General features: G+C 38.7%; 1 protein-coding gene across 2 annotated transcripts in view; it reads right to left on the reverse strand.

The window, feature by feature from the left end:
- Positions 1–12,928, reverse strand: part of man1a2 (mannosidase, alpha, class 1A, member 2) — a 130,692-nt gene that overhangs the window by 18,074 nt on the left and 99,690 nt on the right. For both annotated transcript variants that reach the window (XM_044017209.1, XM_044017214.1), the window contains exons 7-9: positions 5,084–5,178; positions 3,768–3,891; positions 2,823–2,916 (exon numbers count right to left, since the gene is read on the reverse strand). In XM_044017209.1, the coding sequence (XP_043873144.1) occupies positions 2,823–2,916; positions 3,768–3,891; positions 5,084–5,178 (313 nt within the window). The remainder of the gene's footprint in view (positions 1–2,822; positions 2,917–3,767; positions 3,892–5,083; positions 5,179–12,928) is intronic.

The following is a 12,928-nucleotide window of genomic DNA, read 5'->3' on the forward strand; positions in this document are numbered from 1 at the left end:
GATGCTGTGATTTGAATCACACAAACACAGAAACGACAAAACTTAAACGACTGCCGAGTTGGACAGCGAGAGGTTTCAGTGCTGCTCCACAGGCGGACGCACCGACTGGACCCTGTGTCTTCATTATGTGAGGAGACGGCAGCGGTCGCCTCCCTCTGTGTGAGACCGGGTGATTATAATGGCTCCTCCAATCTTGTTAAGTAATGAACATTTTAAATCACTAATGGCACTTAATGGCCCAAAATTCCTTTTGTCAACGTTATCGAGCCACACACAGACTAATGGACGGGCATTTATAATAGAAGCACGTCTATTAGGACGACGGACGACGTCCACCCACAGACTTTAAAGTTCTGAGAGTGTGTTCTTAGAAGGAAAAACGGAAAAGATTTTCAATATGATGAACATTTTTATCATTTCAATATAAATATTACATACGCAGCCCACGCTTGTTTAGGAGAAGCTAAGACATTTTAATTAAATCAGTGTTTTGAGCGTGCTATAAGCAGACCATGTGTTAGTACGAGGTCTACAAGGAAGCTAATTAGCTGTGTCATCACCACAAGACCATAATAAACATGTAGGTGGCTAAATAGATATGTAGGGATGAGGATGTGCACTGTAAACACTCTATACAAAGGTGCTTGCCCTGAAATTCCAGACTTTAAGATGTTGATTTTATGTAGTTTTATACTTGTTGAGATTGTACTTGTTGTGTTTAGTAGAAAAGTGAATTTTTATGAACTATAACCCAGTTCTTTTTTTCTTTTTTCTTTTTTTAATTCTACCCAAAGTTAGAAGCAAAACTTGCTGTTATTATGGTCCTTGTCTCCCTGGAGACCTCAGGGCAGCAGAGAATGTTTTTAAAAACAAACTGAAGATCCATCCATTTTTACCTGAGATTTATACTCTTTTATTTAATTTATTTACTGATTCACTCAACTATTTGATTACATGTTTATGTTTTGAATTTCTCTTTTACCTCCTGTTTAGACCCAGTAGAATTTTTAGTCTCCAGTGTTTTCCCTCGCGGCTGTTTGTGACTTCCAAGATAGCGTTTCCTCACTTTCTTCTCTTCTTGCTTACTTCCTCACTTCACTTCCTTCTCTCCATCCTTACTCCTTCTTTTCCTCACTTTTTCACTACTGTTTTTAATAGATAATACCAGCCATTTGTCCCTGAAAGCTGTTTTTTTTAATCCTGTGAAGCACTTTGAGTCACATCGCCTTATAGGTAAATTGCTAAATCAATAAAGTCTAAATTGATTGATGAAAGTGCGAACAAAAGAATGAATGGATGCAGAATTCACACAGAGAAAAAGACATGAAAGTGCATCAAAGTGCAATGTCACACAAGAGCACGGTCAGAATTATAAAAGCATGAATGGATGAATAGATAATCTTTCTTCCCATCCTTAACATAACTCTTCATCTAATCATTTTACACTCACAAAAGTGAGACATTCACTGCAGCACATTCATGTGACCTCATATCAACTTTTCTTCAAATATTACACATTTTAAAATGAGCTAAACCTTCCACACAAAAGACCGCTTTTCAAAAAATAATAATATAAAAAATACTTTCAAGACCTGCACAAGCACCCTGTACATATATATATATATTATTCAGTTTTCTTCTTTGACTTCTTTGTCAAATGGAGCGAAGAAACCAGAAAATAGTCACATTTCGACTATCAAAATAGTTGAATTGAATAATCGCTGCAGCCCTTATTTCGTAATTAAAGTAAAGACTCACTCACTCACTCACTCACTCACAGACAAACAGAAACATCCATCAAACACCTGTTAGTGATCAATAATTCTGCTCTCCCTCCATCATCCATGCATTTATTCATCCTGCGTTTGGCTCAAAGTCACTTCACTCAATTTACCCACCTGTCTTTCCATTAATGATTCTTACCATCCATCCATACATGAGGTTTCATCTACTGCTGTGGCAGTAGGAAAAAAAAAAAATCAAGCGCATTCAATTTAAAACCGATTTCATCTTTTCATTTCCCCTCGCTGAACATAGCAGAGCAAAAGCCCCTGCACAGATATAGTCCTGTATCTGATCAATGAACAAACATCACTGCATTCAGCGTGGAAATGCATACATAAATAAATAAATAAATAAATAAATAAATGAAGAATATTTAAAAACCAAGAGTACAAAGAAATCCAAGGAGACTATTTATGACAACAAACAGTCTTTACGTCTTCTTTAAATATGTAAAAGAGAGGAAAGAATATGTAAAATAACTTTAAATAGACCTTTGATAAATGTGTTCAGGTCTTACTGTACAATCAAAGGTTCAAAATGTCTTTATCGTTTTTTATCCATTTTTCATCAACACAAACGACGCCTCACCGGGCTTTAATTATGTTATTTGTTAAAAATGACTTTAACGGCAGGTTTCAGAGTAATGTGCGTCTAAACTTTCACTGAACGAGTCGTTAATTTCCCCGGGCAGTCGGCCAACGCCGGATCAATACAGCGGGAATACGGCGTTCCCTCTCCTCCCATCTTTTGTCAATTTCTTCTTCTCATTAAAGACGGAGCCACTCCACAGCCTTCTCCTTTTCTTCCCTCCCTTTCCGGTGTCTCTTCATTGCTACTCCTCAGAACATTTGGACTGATCATGAATCTGTGATCATAAAATCTAAGTTTATTCATTCATTCATTAAACGCCGCAAAGAAAACGATTCAGCAGCTGCAGGAATGAGCTTTAGATTTCACTTTACCAAAATGAGCACACGTGACATAATGCCCTGTTTTTTGGTCAGCTCCTGTGAAAGCGAAGCAAAGGTTGTACTCACGCTGGCCCCAGCGGCCTGTGCGGGGGTTCAGGTAGTTCGGGTAGAGCCCGTTGGGTCGATCCATTTTTGCGAGCAGCTTCCGGATGTGCATCACCTGTGACCGCGAGCAAGAAACAAGAGCAGGGAACGTGAAAATGAGCTTTTTTTATTTAACGGTTCTCGTTTCATTTATTGGTTCATTGAGCAGAAAAAGAGGCCACGCGGTGGTGTAGTGGGGTTTGTGAGCCGATTTCTGTATAAAACGTGCATATTTGATAATTATTTGATGGTCCCAGCTCGCCTCCCCACGCCACGGCACGGCACATGTTGGTTTTCCTCCACAAAAATACTACCTTGGAATTGTTGGAGATGAAATCCACGTTTTGAGGATTGTTAAGTCTTGTAACTCGTATACAGCTCGGCATTGTTCGGCTTGGTTCTTGTGTCGGACGTCTCTTCCTGTGACGGCAGTCTGACCAATCAGTGGCCGGCACTTACTAGAATTACTTTTAGCACCAGAGCATGTACCAGAAACAGTACCTGGTACCAGGAACTATGCTAGTGGAAACTTAACCGTGCCGTGCTGAGGCGAGCCGGTGGAAACACGAAAACAAGTACACACACACACACACAGACCGCCTTTACACCTGACATTAAAATGCGATTTCTGACACAGTAACACTGTATCCCCCTGAAGTCACGGCACACCTCTGTTTGACCTTATTGTGACATGAAAATAAAAACATTTTGATCCATGTACGTGTTAACATGGCATAGCATGTATGTTTGTGTTGTTGCAGAAGAAGAAGAAGAAGGGGGGGAAGGTGACCGTGATCGTGACGTGGACGCCGGAGACTTGTGTTAATACCAGGTTTGAATGCATGTGGTGAATGAAGCGCTATCCGATTCTAATGCCAGGTGTAAAAAAGGGGGGGTGGGCCTAGAGTTTCACGTCTTGAGTGCTACCTTTTGGTAATAGGCAGGGTTCCCTGTCAGGTAGGTGAGGTGAACAAACTCCATGTGAAGAGTCCCAAACTCAGCCAGGATGCTGCTGCCAGCAGACGCCCAACCCCAGTTACGACCAACGCCGCTGCAGAAGGGAGGGGGATGAAGAAAAAGGATATATAAAAAAAAGAGATAAAAGGGTCAACATTTTACCGCAATTCAATAAAAAAGAGGTTTTTAACTGACGGATGGATAATACAAAGGTTTAAGGAACAAAATATGACATTCAAAGAGTAAAATCTGTTCAATATTAAGCAATATTTGCTTTACAAAATCCACAAAGACGACATTGATCGATTAATTGCAGGTTCAATACATGACCATGGGTTTGTCCTCAGTCACAGCAGGTAAAAATGACACAGGAAGCGTGTGTGTGTGTGTGTGAGCATCTCCTCTGGAACAAATAAGAATTACCTTGAGACAAAGGAGAACTTCACTTATACTAAACATGACAAAAGCAGCTGCCTGCCAATGCATACACCAGGATGCCTCGCTCTCTCCCTCTCTCTCAAACACACGTACACGCCGAGCCAGGTTGCTAAGCAACAAAGTAGCCCCACGGATTAATATGGCAATTTCACTTCATTGCCTGTTTCATTCAATGAATAAGTAAGTTCAGGGCAAAGCAGGGGGAAATAAAGGGACAGACACTTGCAGAGCCAAGAGGACATTCTTTTTACAAGTATGCAAATAATAATAACAGCAATAATAATAGAGTAGAAATGGACAATAATAATTTCAACACTTTTGTTGTTAAATTTAAGAAATGTTGCTCCGTTTTGTGCGTAAGTGCTCCTGCGATGTGCAAAATGTCTCTGTCCGTCTCTTCTGTACAGCCACGGTTCTCAAACTGTGGGACATGTAGCACCAGTGGTACGCAAGCTTCCTCTGGTGGTACTTCATATTATTTTGAAAATCAAATTAACATTGCGTTATGTTTTTTTTATCTTGAAAATCAAATAAACAGTTTGTTAGCTGCTTTTTTCATTTTTTGTTTTATTTTGAAAACCAAATTGACAGTTTGTTATTCGTCTTCTTTTCATTTTATTTTGAAAGTCAAAGTAACAGTTTGCTATCTGCTTTTTTTCATTTTATTCTGAAAATCAAATTAACAGTTTATGTTTTTTCATTTTATTTTGAAAATCAGGATAACGCGGTAGATAATGGATGGATGGAAATGAACAGTTCATTGTCTGTCCTTTTCATTTCATTTTATTCTGAAAAACGAATGACACACAGATTCCGATGGTTTTCAGCGGCGGCATCACCTCACTCACCTCTTGAGGTTGACCATGGCCCAGGGGATTCCAGTCGGGGTGTTAAAGGCAGGGAGAAGCTTCTCGGCCAACTGCACCGCCTTCAGCTTGAACACCTGTGAAGGAGATGAAGGGGTTAACGTTGACATTGCTACTTGTCAAACTTAAATCTATTGTCTTCATTCAGACTTCCCTCAGACGTCCACCTATTTACCTAAATCCTCCTCAAACAGGACGACAGGCACGCGCATAAAACACCTGCCAACAGCCCAAAACAAATGTGGCAATGAAGGCAACAAAAGAGTGAGAGTGAGGTGACAGCAGCAGACAGACATTTTGCTAAATGACTGCTATGCAGTGTCGGAGCCGCACAGATTTATGGAGGACACTGGCAGCTTGATGTATGCAAAAAAACCTGCCGTCAGACTGCAGTGCTGCAGTCTTCAGTGATGTGAGAGATGTCGCAGTTTAACGCCGAGAAAAAAAAAAACCTACGGGGTCAAATTGCATCAAACGAGCAGAGCCGGTGGAACAAAGTAGCGTAAGTCAGAGTTGGATTTCTATCTTCTATCGTGACTGGCGTCTAACACGTAGTGACGACTTGCGGAGGGGAGGATGTGTTCGTTTTGAGATTACACGAGTCCCCGCGCTCGTCTGACAGATGAAGGCCCAGGAACAAAAATCTGCTGCAGCCCTTGTTCTTTCCCCCACACACGCCAATCAAAAACAAAGATGAAAGCGCGTTAAATTTGTGCTGCGGGTGAGCTGCCGGCACACGGACGCCCAAACACAGGCTGGATGAAAGGTGTATGATATGCTTCTGAGCAAAGAAGTTGGGGAATAAATAAAGTTTTTGCCACTATCTTTAATAGTCAGCAATACAATACAATGTTTATTTATTAAAATAAATACTACATTTTGAAATATAAAATGCTAACTATTTGAATTATTCAAGCCAAAACTTATTTCAGCACTGGTCTCCAAGGACTGACTTGTGAAATGCATTAAAAAATAATTTACTCCCAAATAAATGTGTAAAACTCAATGAATTATTAATCACACATCACAATAAAGGTAAACAAGACCACTAAAGTTGATGTAGTTGATCTTAAAGTGCAAGTCAATGTTTTTACTCCTAAAAATGATCAGACATCACAGTGGTCTTTGTCCATTTTATGACCACCAAATTCTTATCAAAAATTTCAAACCACATTTGATTGAAGATTCGATTCCCTTTAGGTGATTTATGAGGTCAAAATTGACCGTAGACCACCAAACTCTGAGCAGTTAATCTTTTATTCTGACAGAACATTTCTTCCAAATCTGGAGAAATACCCCCAAGGCGTTCTTGAGATACCATGTTTTTTGCCCACTTTATGTCCAAATAAATAAAAAATGGTAAAAGCCAATAAATTACCAACCACAGTGTTAAATATTCTGACAAATTTTTAAAAGATTCCCTTAAGGTGAGGAGAAATTACTTTTAATTAATTAGCATTTATTTCTGAGGTCAACTTTGTCCTTAGACCACCAAAATCGGAGCAGTTCATCTTAAATCCTAGCTAAAATTCCATACCACATTTGGAAAATAATCCCTTAAGGTGAGGGGAAAAAGCAACTTTGACCTTAATGGTCTAAGGAGCAGTTCATCATTTTATTCCGACACAACAATTCTACCAAATTCCCTCAAGGCGTTCTTGAGATACCATGTTTTTTGCTCACTTTATGTCCAAATAAAGAAAAAAATGGTAAAAGCCAATAAATTACCAACCACAGTGTTAACAATTCAGACTTTTTAAAAGATTCCCTTAAGGTGAGGAGAAATTACTTTTAATTAATTAGCATTTATTTCTGAGGTCAACTTTGTCCTTAGACCACCAAAATCGGAGCAGTTCATCTTAAATCCTAGCTAAAATTCCATACCACATTTGGAAAATAATCCCTTAAGGTGAGGGGAAAAAGCAACTTTGACCTTTGTGGTCTAAGGAGCAGTTCATCATTTTATTCCGACACAACAATTCTACCAAATTCCCTCAAGGCGTTCTTGAGATACCATGTTTTTTGCTCACTTTATGTCCAAATAATTAAAAAAATGGTAAAGGCCAATAAATTACCAACCACAGTGTTAACAATTCAGACTTATTAAAATATTTCCTTAAGGTGAGGGGAAATTAGTTACTGCCATCAAATAATTTATTTCTGAGGTCAACTTTGTCCTTAGACCACCAAAATCGGAGCAGTTCATCTTAAATCCTAGCTAAAATTCCATACCACATTTGGAAAATAATCCCTTAAGGTGAGGGTTTTTGAGATACCATGTTTACAAGAATAAAACAGACAGACAGACAAATGGAAAACCATGGTTTCCATCATTTTATGCCTTCACTGCTCTGAGGAATAAAACATGAAACTAGGATGTGAGCTAGGATAAAACAAGACGCTTTTTGAAGTAACAGATCTAGATTAGTTGAGTAACAGTGCCGGCAGCTGCCTGATACAGTAGATAAAAGATCCACACGCATGGCTCTGTGTGTGATTTTATCCTTGTATTATCAGTAAAAAAACCCTGAGTGAATTTACACAAAGATGTGTAAGCTGTGAGACCTGCAGACCGTCAGGTAGAAGAAAGAGGAACATGATTTCAGTGTGAGGCTGATTCATCAACACTCTCTGTCAGGCCTGAGCAGTTTTATGGAGAGTCCGACGCTGTGGAAAATTCCTGCTGTCTCACAAAGTGAGCGGGAGCAAAAACACATGCTGGTGTTTGCAGAATTCTTAAGCAGCCAATGGGACGTCTTACAGAGGACGCGGCGGAGGTCAAGCTGAGGAGTTAAACACGAGACAAACACTGAGAGATGTAGAGACGGAGCGGCCTGCTCAGAGATTACACAGAGCAAGAACGAGAGCAGAGAGAGAGGACGTCTTTAAGAGGGATGAGGACGGATCAGAGAGGGAAGGACGGAGGGAGGGAGAGGGAGATAAAGCGGGGCCTGGCGTCTAAAGCAAACAACGATCCACAGAATCATTTCCTGACACTGTACAAGAAGCAAAAAAAAAAAAGACACTTGAGACTTCTGCTGAGCTTAAATCAAAATTTCATGCTACTGTAGCAAAAATAAAACAGCATGATCTGCGGCTGAGTGGTTTACAAACTTTAGGAGCCTGAAACATTTCCTAGAATAGAAGTCGTCGTCGTGACTAAGCCAAAAATACAAACATGTACGTCACAAGGCTCAGAATAAATACATAAAATGAAAGGAAATGTAAGAATAAAGAAGCAAAGGACGCAACAGGTAATGCCTGTGGGTTACAACGAGACAGTTTGATGTTTTTACTCTAATTAAATTAAAAACCGTGATGTTTCATGTTTATAACGTGATATTTTACTGTAAATATGTTATACTATCTCATGTTCTAGCATGAAATGTGTAAAACCTGATTTGTTTCACACTATGAGGGGAGAAGTTTATTTTAAAAAATCTAATACGAGCTTAAACTGCTCATCGTAAAAGAATTGCTACGTTTTAGGTTATTTCACGAAAAGTTTATGACAAAAACTTAAGCTTTACGTAATAACGTGAAAGGTTTATGGTCAAAATTAGCTATGTTTTAGATGATAACATGAAAAGTTTATCATAAAAACGTTATATGGTATAACGTGAGAAGTTTATGGTCAAAACAAGATACTGTAACTTTCATGTTATAACATAATTTTTCATGTTATCATATAAAAAAAAGCTAATTTTTACAATAAACACTTCACGATACAACGTGAAACAAGGTAACACGTTTCTACCATAAACCTTTTCACATTATTACGTAAAGTGTATTAAGTTTTTGTCGTAAACTTTTCATGATATAATGTAAAATGTAGCAATGTTTTACGATAAACTTTTACTGTTATTATCTAAAACAAAGATAATTTTGACCATAAACTTTTCATGGTATAACGTAAATCTTGTCAGGTTTTTACGATAAACTTTTCACGTTATAATGTAAAACATATATTTTTCATTTATTTTAAATAATCATTTCATGATATAACGTGAAAAATAAAACATAAAACGTTTTTACCATAAACTTTTCAGGTTCATTTTTTACAATTTTATGTTATAACGTGAAAGCTTTATTGTAGAAATGACACATTTAACATTTAAATGCGACAACTTTATGGTGAAAATGTGATACGGTTCACATTACATAACATGCAAAGTTGTAAACTGTGATGTTATGAAGTTTTTGAAAGTTTATTGCAAAAAAGCCTGATACATTTCACGTTATATGGTGCAGTTTAATAAGTTTATTATTGTAAAAACTAAAGGGGGTCAAGGAAGGAGGTTTGTATCACATTATTTTTTGTAGTTATCGCATGGTAACGTGAAAAGCACCATGTTTCTACATAAAAAAAAATTGGATTTCAGGATTTGTCCTTTTCAAATGAATCACTGTTTCTGTAAGACGACAAAGTGACTACAGGCCAAAAACAGCACAAATGAAGGAAGGAGGGCACCCGACGTGTTTGTCCAATCCTCGCAAAAACCTTCATTGATTCACCGCCTGCCCAACAGCTGCACCGAGGCCCTTAACAAACTCCCATTGCCTTTTTTTTTTTATTATCAATCCCCACTTGCTGATGTCATCAAGCGGGGACGCGCTCCAAACGAGCCATCAGAGGGAGAGAGCCCAGCCACCTCTGCAGATAAAACGCCGCGGTTTACGACGATCATCTTCCTTTCGCTGCCTTCATCTCCAGGCAGGGATGAAAGAAAGAAAAAGAAAGTAAAAAAAAAAAAAAAGGCAGGGCAAAGCAGTCGAGCCAAAAACTAGGGCTGTTTGTGTTGTTGTTGAGGCGGGAGGAAACCTGCTGAGAGCAGGAGACGGAGGACAAGAGTCTGCTTCATTAGTGTCGCCGCCGTGTTTTCCTTATCTTGTTTATATTAAGACAGGACATTATCAGATTTAAGAGAAGTGGCGCTTTCTATCTGTCTGAATACGAGGTGCTGGGGGACATAATGCTGACAAACAGTCTTAGTTAAGTACGTGGTGATTCTCCTCCAGAAAGTGCAAAGTACTGCAGTTTCACACACGTACTTTACTTTATCTGTAATGTTTTATACATGCGTGTGTGTGTGTTTTAAAATATCTTTCATCTCGAGGAAAAGTTCCAGGTTGTTTAAAGTTGGAATTTCAACTGTAGACACTAGGGATTAGGTAATTGTTAGTAAGTGTTTGGTCCATAAAATGTCAGAAAATGATGGGAAATTGTCTCTTTGTTTTGTCTAAAAACCAAAATGATTCAGTTTTAATGATTTCTGAGCAAAGGGACCAGAAAATATCCACATTTAAAAAGCTGAAAAAAAAACACTCAAACCACCAATTATCAAAATTGAATAATCCATTAATAATCAAGTCAGAGTTTCAGATGATTTGTAAACTTCTTTGTCGGATGTCACACAGTAAAAGTTTTATAGGACCAATCAATAGTTGACTGATTGTGTTTCTGTCTTCTTTAGAAACATTTAATTTGAAGGTTATTCTGTCTGAATATATATATACATATATATATTAACATAAACTTAATCCTTAAACTACCACAAAGGAGTTAAAGTTTGAACTGATGAGCAAAAGAGGTCCATTGATTTTTTCTTCCCCATGGATGAAAGCATTACAGATTCACAGTCTGGACCAGTCTTATATAAAGTACCTTAAAGTGATTTAATTAGAGTAAAAGTTGCCAGAAAATGACTTTCTTCAGTTCCCGGCTCTGCTGGTCTGGTCAATATGGTTAACCCCCGTGTGAATGGGTGAAGCAGTTCATCAAGACTAGAAAAGCTCTCTATAAATACAGACCATAATACCAACTCTTCTTCGTCTGATTTTATTTGGTAGTAACGTAACAAGTAACAATGATAGTTATGGAGTAAAATTAGCTAGAAATATAAATTAAGTTAAGTACAGATATGTGAATTTTGTACTTACTTTGTACAAAATTACAATACAACACTGGTCTAGATAAAACTCAACAGGAAAAACAAGGATTCTGGAGAAAACGCCATTTGTACGTGTTCATATGTTGCTAAAGGGAACCAATCTAATTTTGTACATCAGTGCTATGCTAATAAAGAAAAACAGAGAGCGAGAGAGAGATGTCTCAAAATGTAATGTCACACAGCTTCAAACCTCATATTCTGGTTGGAGCTCCATGTGACTCACACACGTCAGTCGTTACTGGAGCACAGCCTCATTTCAAATTCCTGCCACTGAATCAAACTCACTCAGCCTCACCCGCGTCGTACCGGTGAATATCACAGGTTGGGAAATGTAACAAGGTTTAAATTGTCAACAACAAAAGTTATGTCGCCATGCCCCATTTTTTATTTTTGTCACACAAGCCTCAAATCACGGGACAAGGCCAACGTGCCACTGTACTGCTGACACTGAACTCAGTGTAGCACGGAGACATATTTAAGGATATTGTGGGCTTTGAGGGTAAGAATCCTTGGGGAGGTCACACCCAGACAGTTTGTTGTCTGGCATTTCCCGACTTCATTCTCCCCCTCCGGGGCTGACAGCTTTGGTGTTCGACCAAAAATAAACTACAAAACTTAATGTACTTTTGCTAGAAAAAGTACTTTTGCTAAAGCAGAACTAATATTTTTATATTATCATTTTGACAGCTTTGGAGTCATTGTGATGGTTAAATGGGGGCCATCTCCACTGCCCCCTACTGTCTTTTAGAGGGAAAACCTTGTCTTGCAACACCAGGGCCAACCGACCCAGATCAGATCCGAAGGTCTCACAAAGTCTTGGGTCTTGCTTCACGGAACTACACACACTACCTAGCCAGGTACCGGCTATAAGATCCAGACAGATGTTCATCATGGCAGAACCAGTGAAAAAGGAGAAGAGAAAACCTGATGTCAGAGGTAGCGAGGAAGAGGGAACGACTGTCTGACCGAGCGAGACACTGGACCAGACCATTCTTTCAAATGGCCAGAATTGCAAAATGGATGCCAACCGGCATGGACATGGCTCCATGGTTTGTGTTTCAGTTGAAAACAAATGCACCTGACCATGAGAGAGCAGTACGTTTAGATGAAAAGTTTAATCGAGCTAAAGCTGTAGTCTGACTAAGACAGGCAATCGGACAACTTGAGTAATTTGACTAAGGTTAATCGAGACTAAATCCAGCTCGATTTTAGTCAGACTAATGTCGTGTTTACATGACATTAAGAAAACCAAATTATTGTCTTAGTCCGACTAAAATCTGACTTTTAAGATACTTTTGAGGATAAAGCTGAGATTAAGCAATTAGTTCATTGGTTTAAGATTTGACTGCTCGTCAGATCTTTGTGAACCTGCATATTTTTAACCTCTGTTCATTCACACAAGCTAATTTACTCTGCACTGCACTGTGGAGTAATACAGTGCAGTTTCACGCAGTCATGAAGGGATCAGATGACACGTAAGCACACACTGATCATCACCATTTAATGACAAAACCGACTCCATTAGCGCCAACAATCCATGATTGCCTCATGACTGCGGAGGCTTCCATTTCATAATTTCATCAGCAAAATGAAAGTGGAAACATTCTTCTTGCTCTGTTTGTGAACTGAAGATCATCCAATACTTATGTTATTATAATTCGGCGATCATATACAGTATGATCAAGGATCTATTGAGCCCTAACGGACATTTTTCTGGCTCCCTTTTTCTTGCCACATAACGTTGCTCTCTTTTCTTTATTGCCCCATTAGCAGTGTCCTCTATAGCCATCCTTCACACCCACTTCTATTTCTCTTTTCCGATCAGCCTCTCGCCCCATTCTCCCACTTCTTCAGGATTAGTTATGGCAAAAGGCTG

The sequence above is a fragment of the Solea senegalensis genome, linkage group LG2 (assembly GCF_019176455.1).
Source record: "Solea senegalensis isolate Sse05_10M linkage group LG2, IFAPA_SoseM_1, whole genome shotgun sequence".
Lineage (NCBI taxonomy): Eukaryota > Metazoa > Chordata > Actinopteri > Pleuronectiformes > Soleidae > Solea > Solea senegalensis.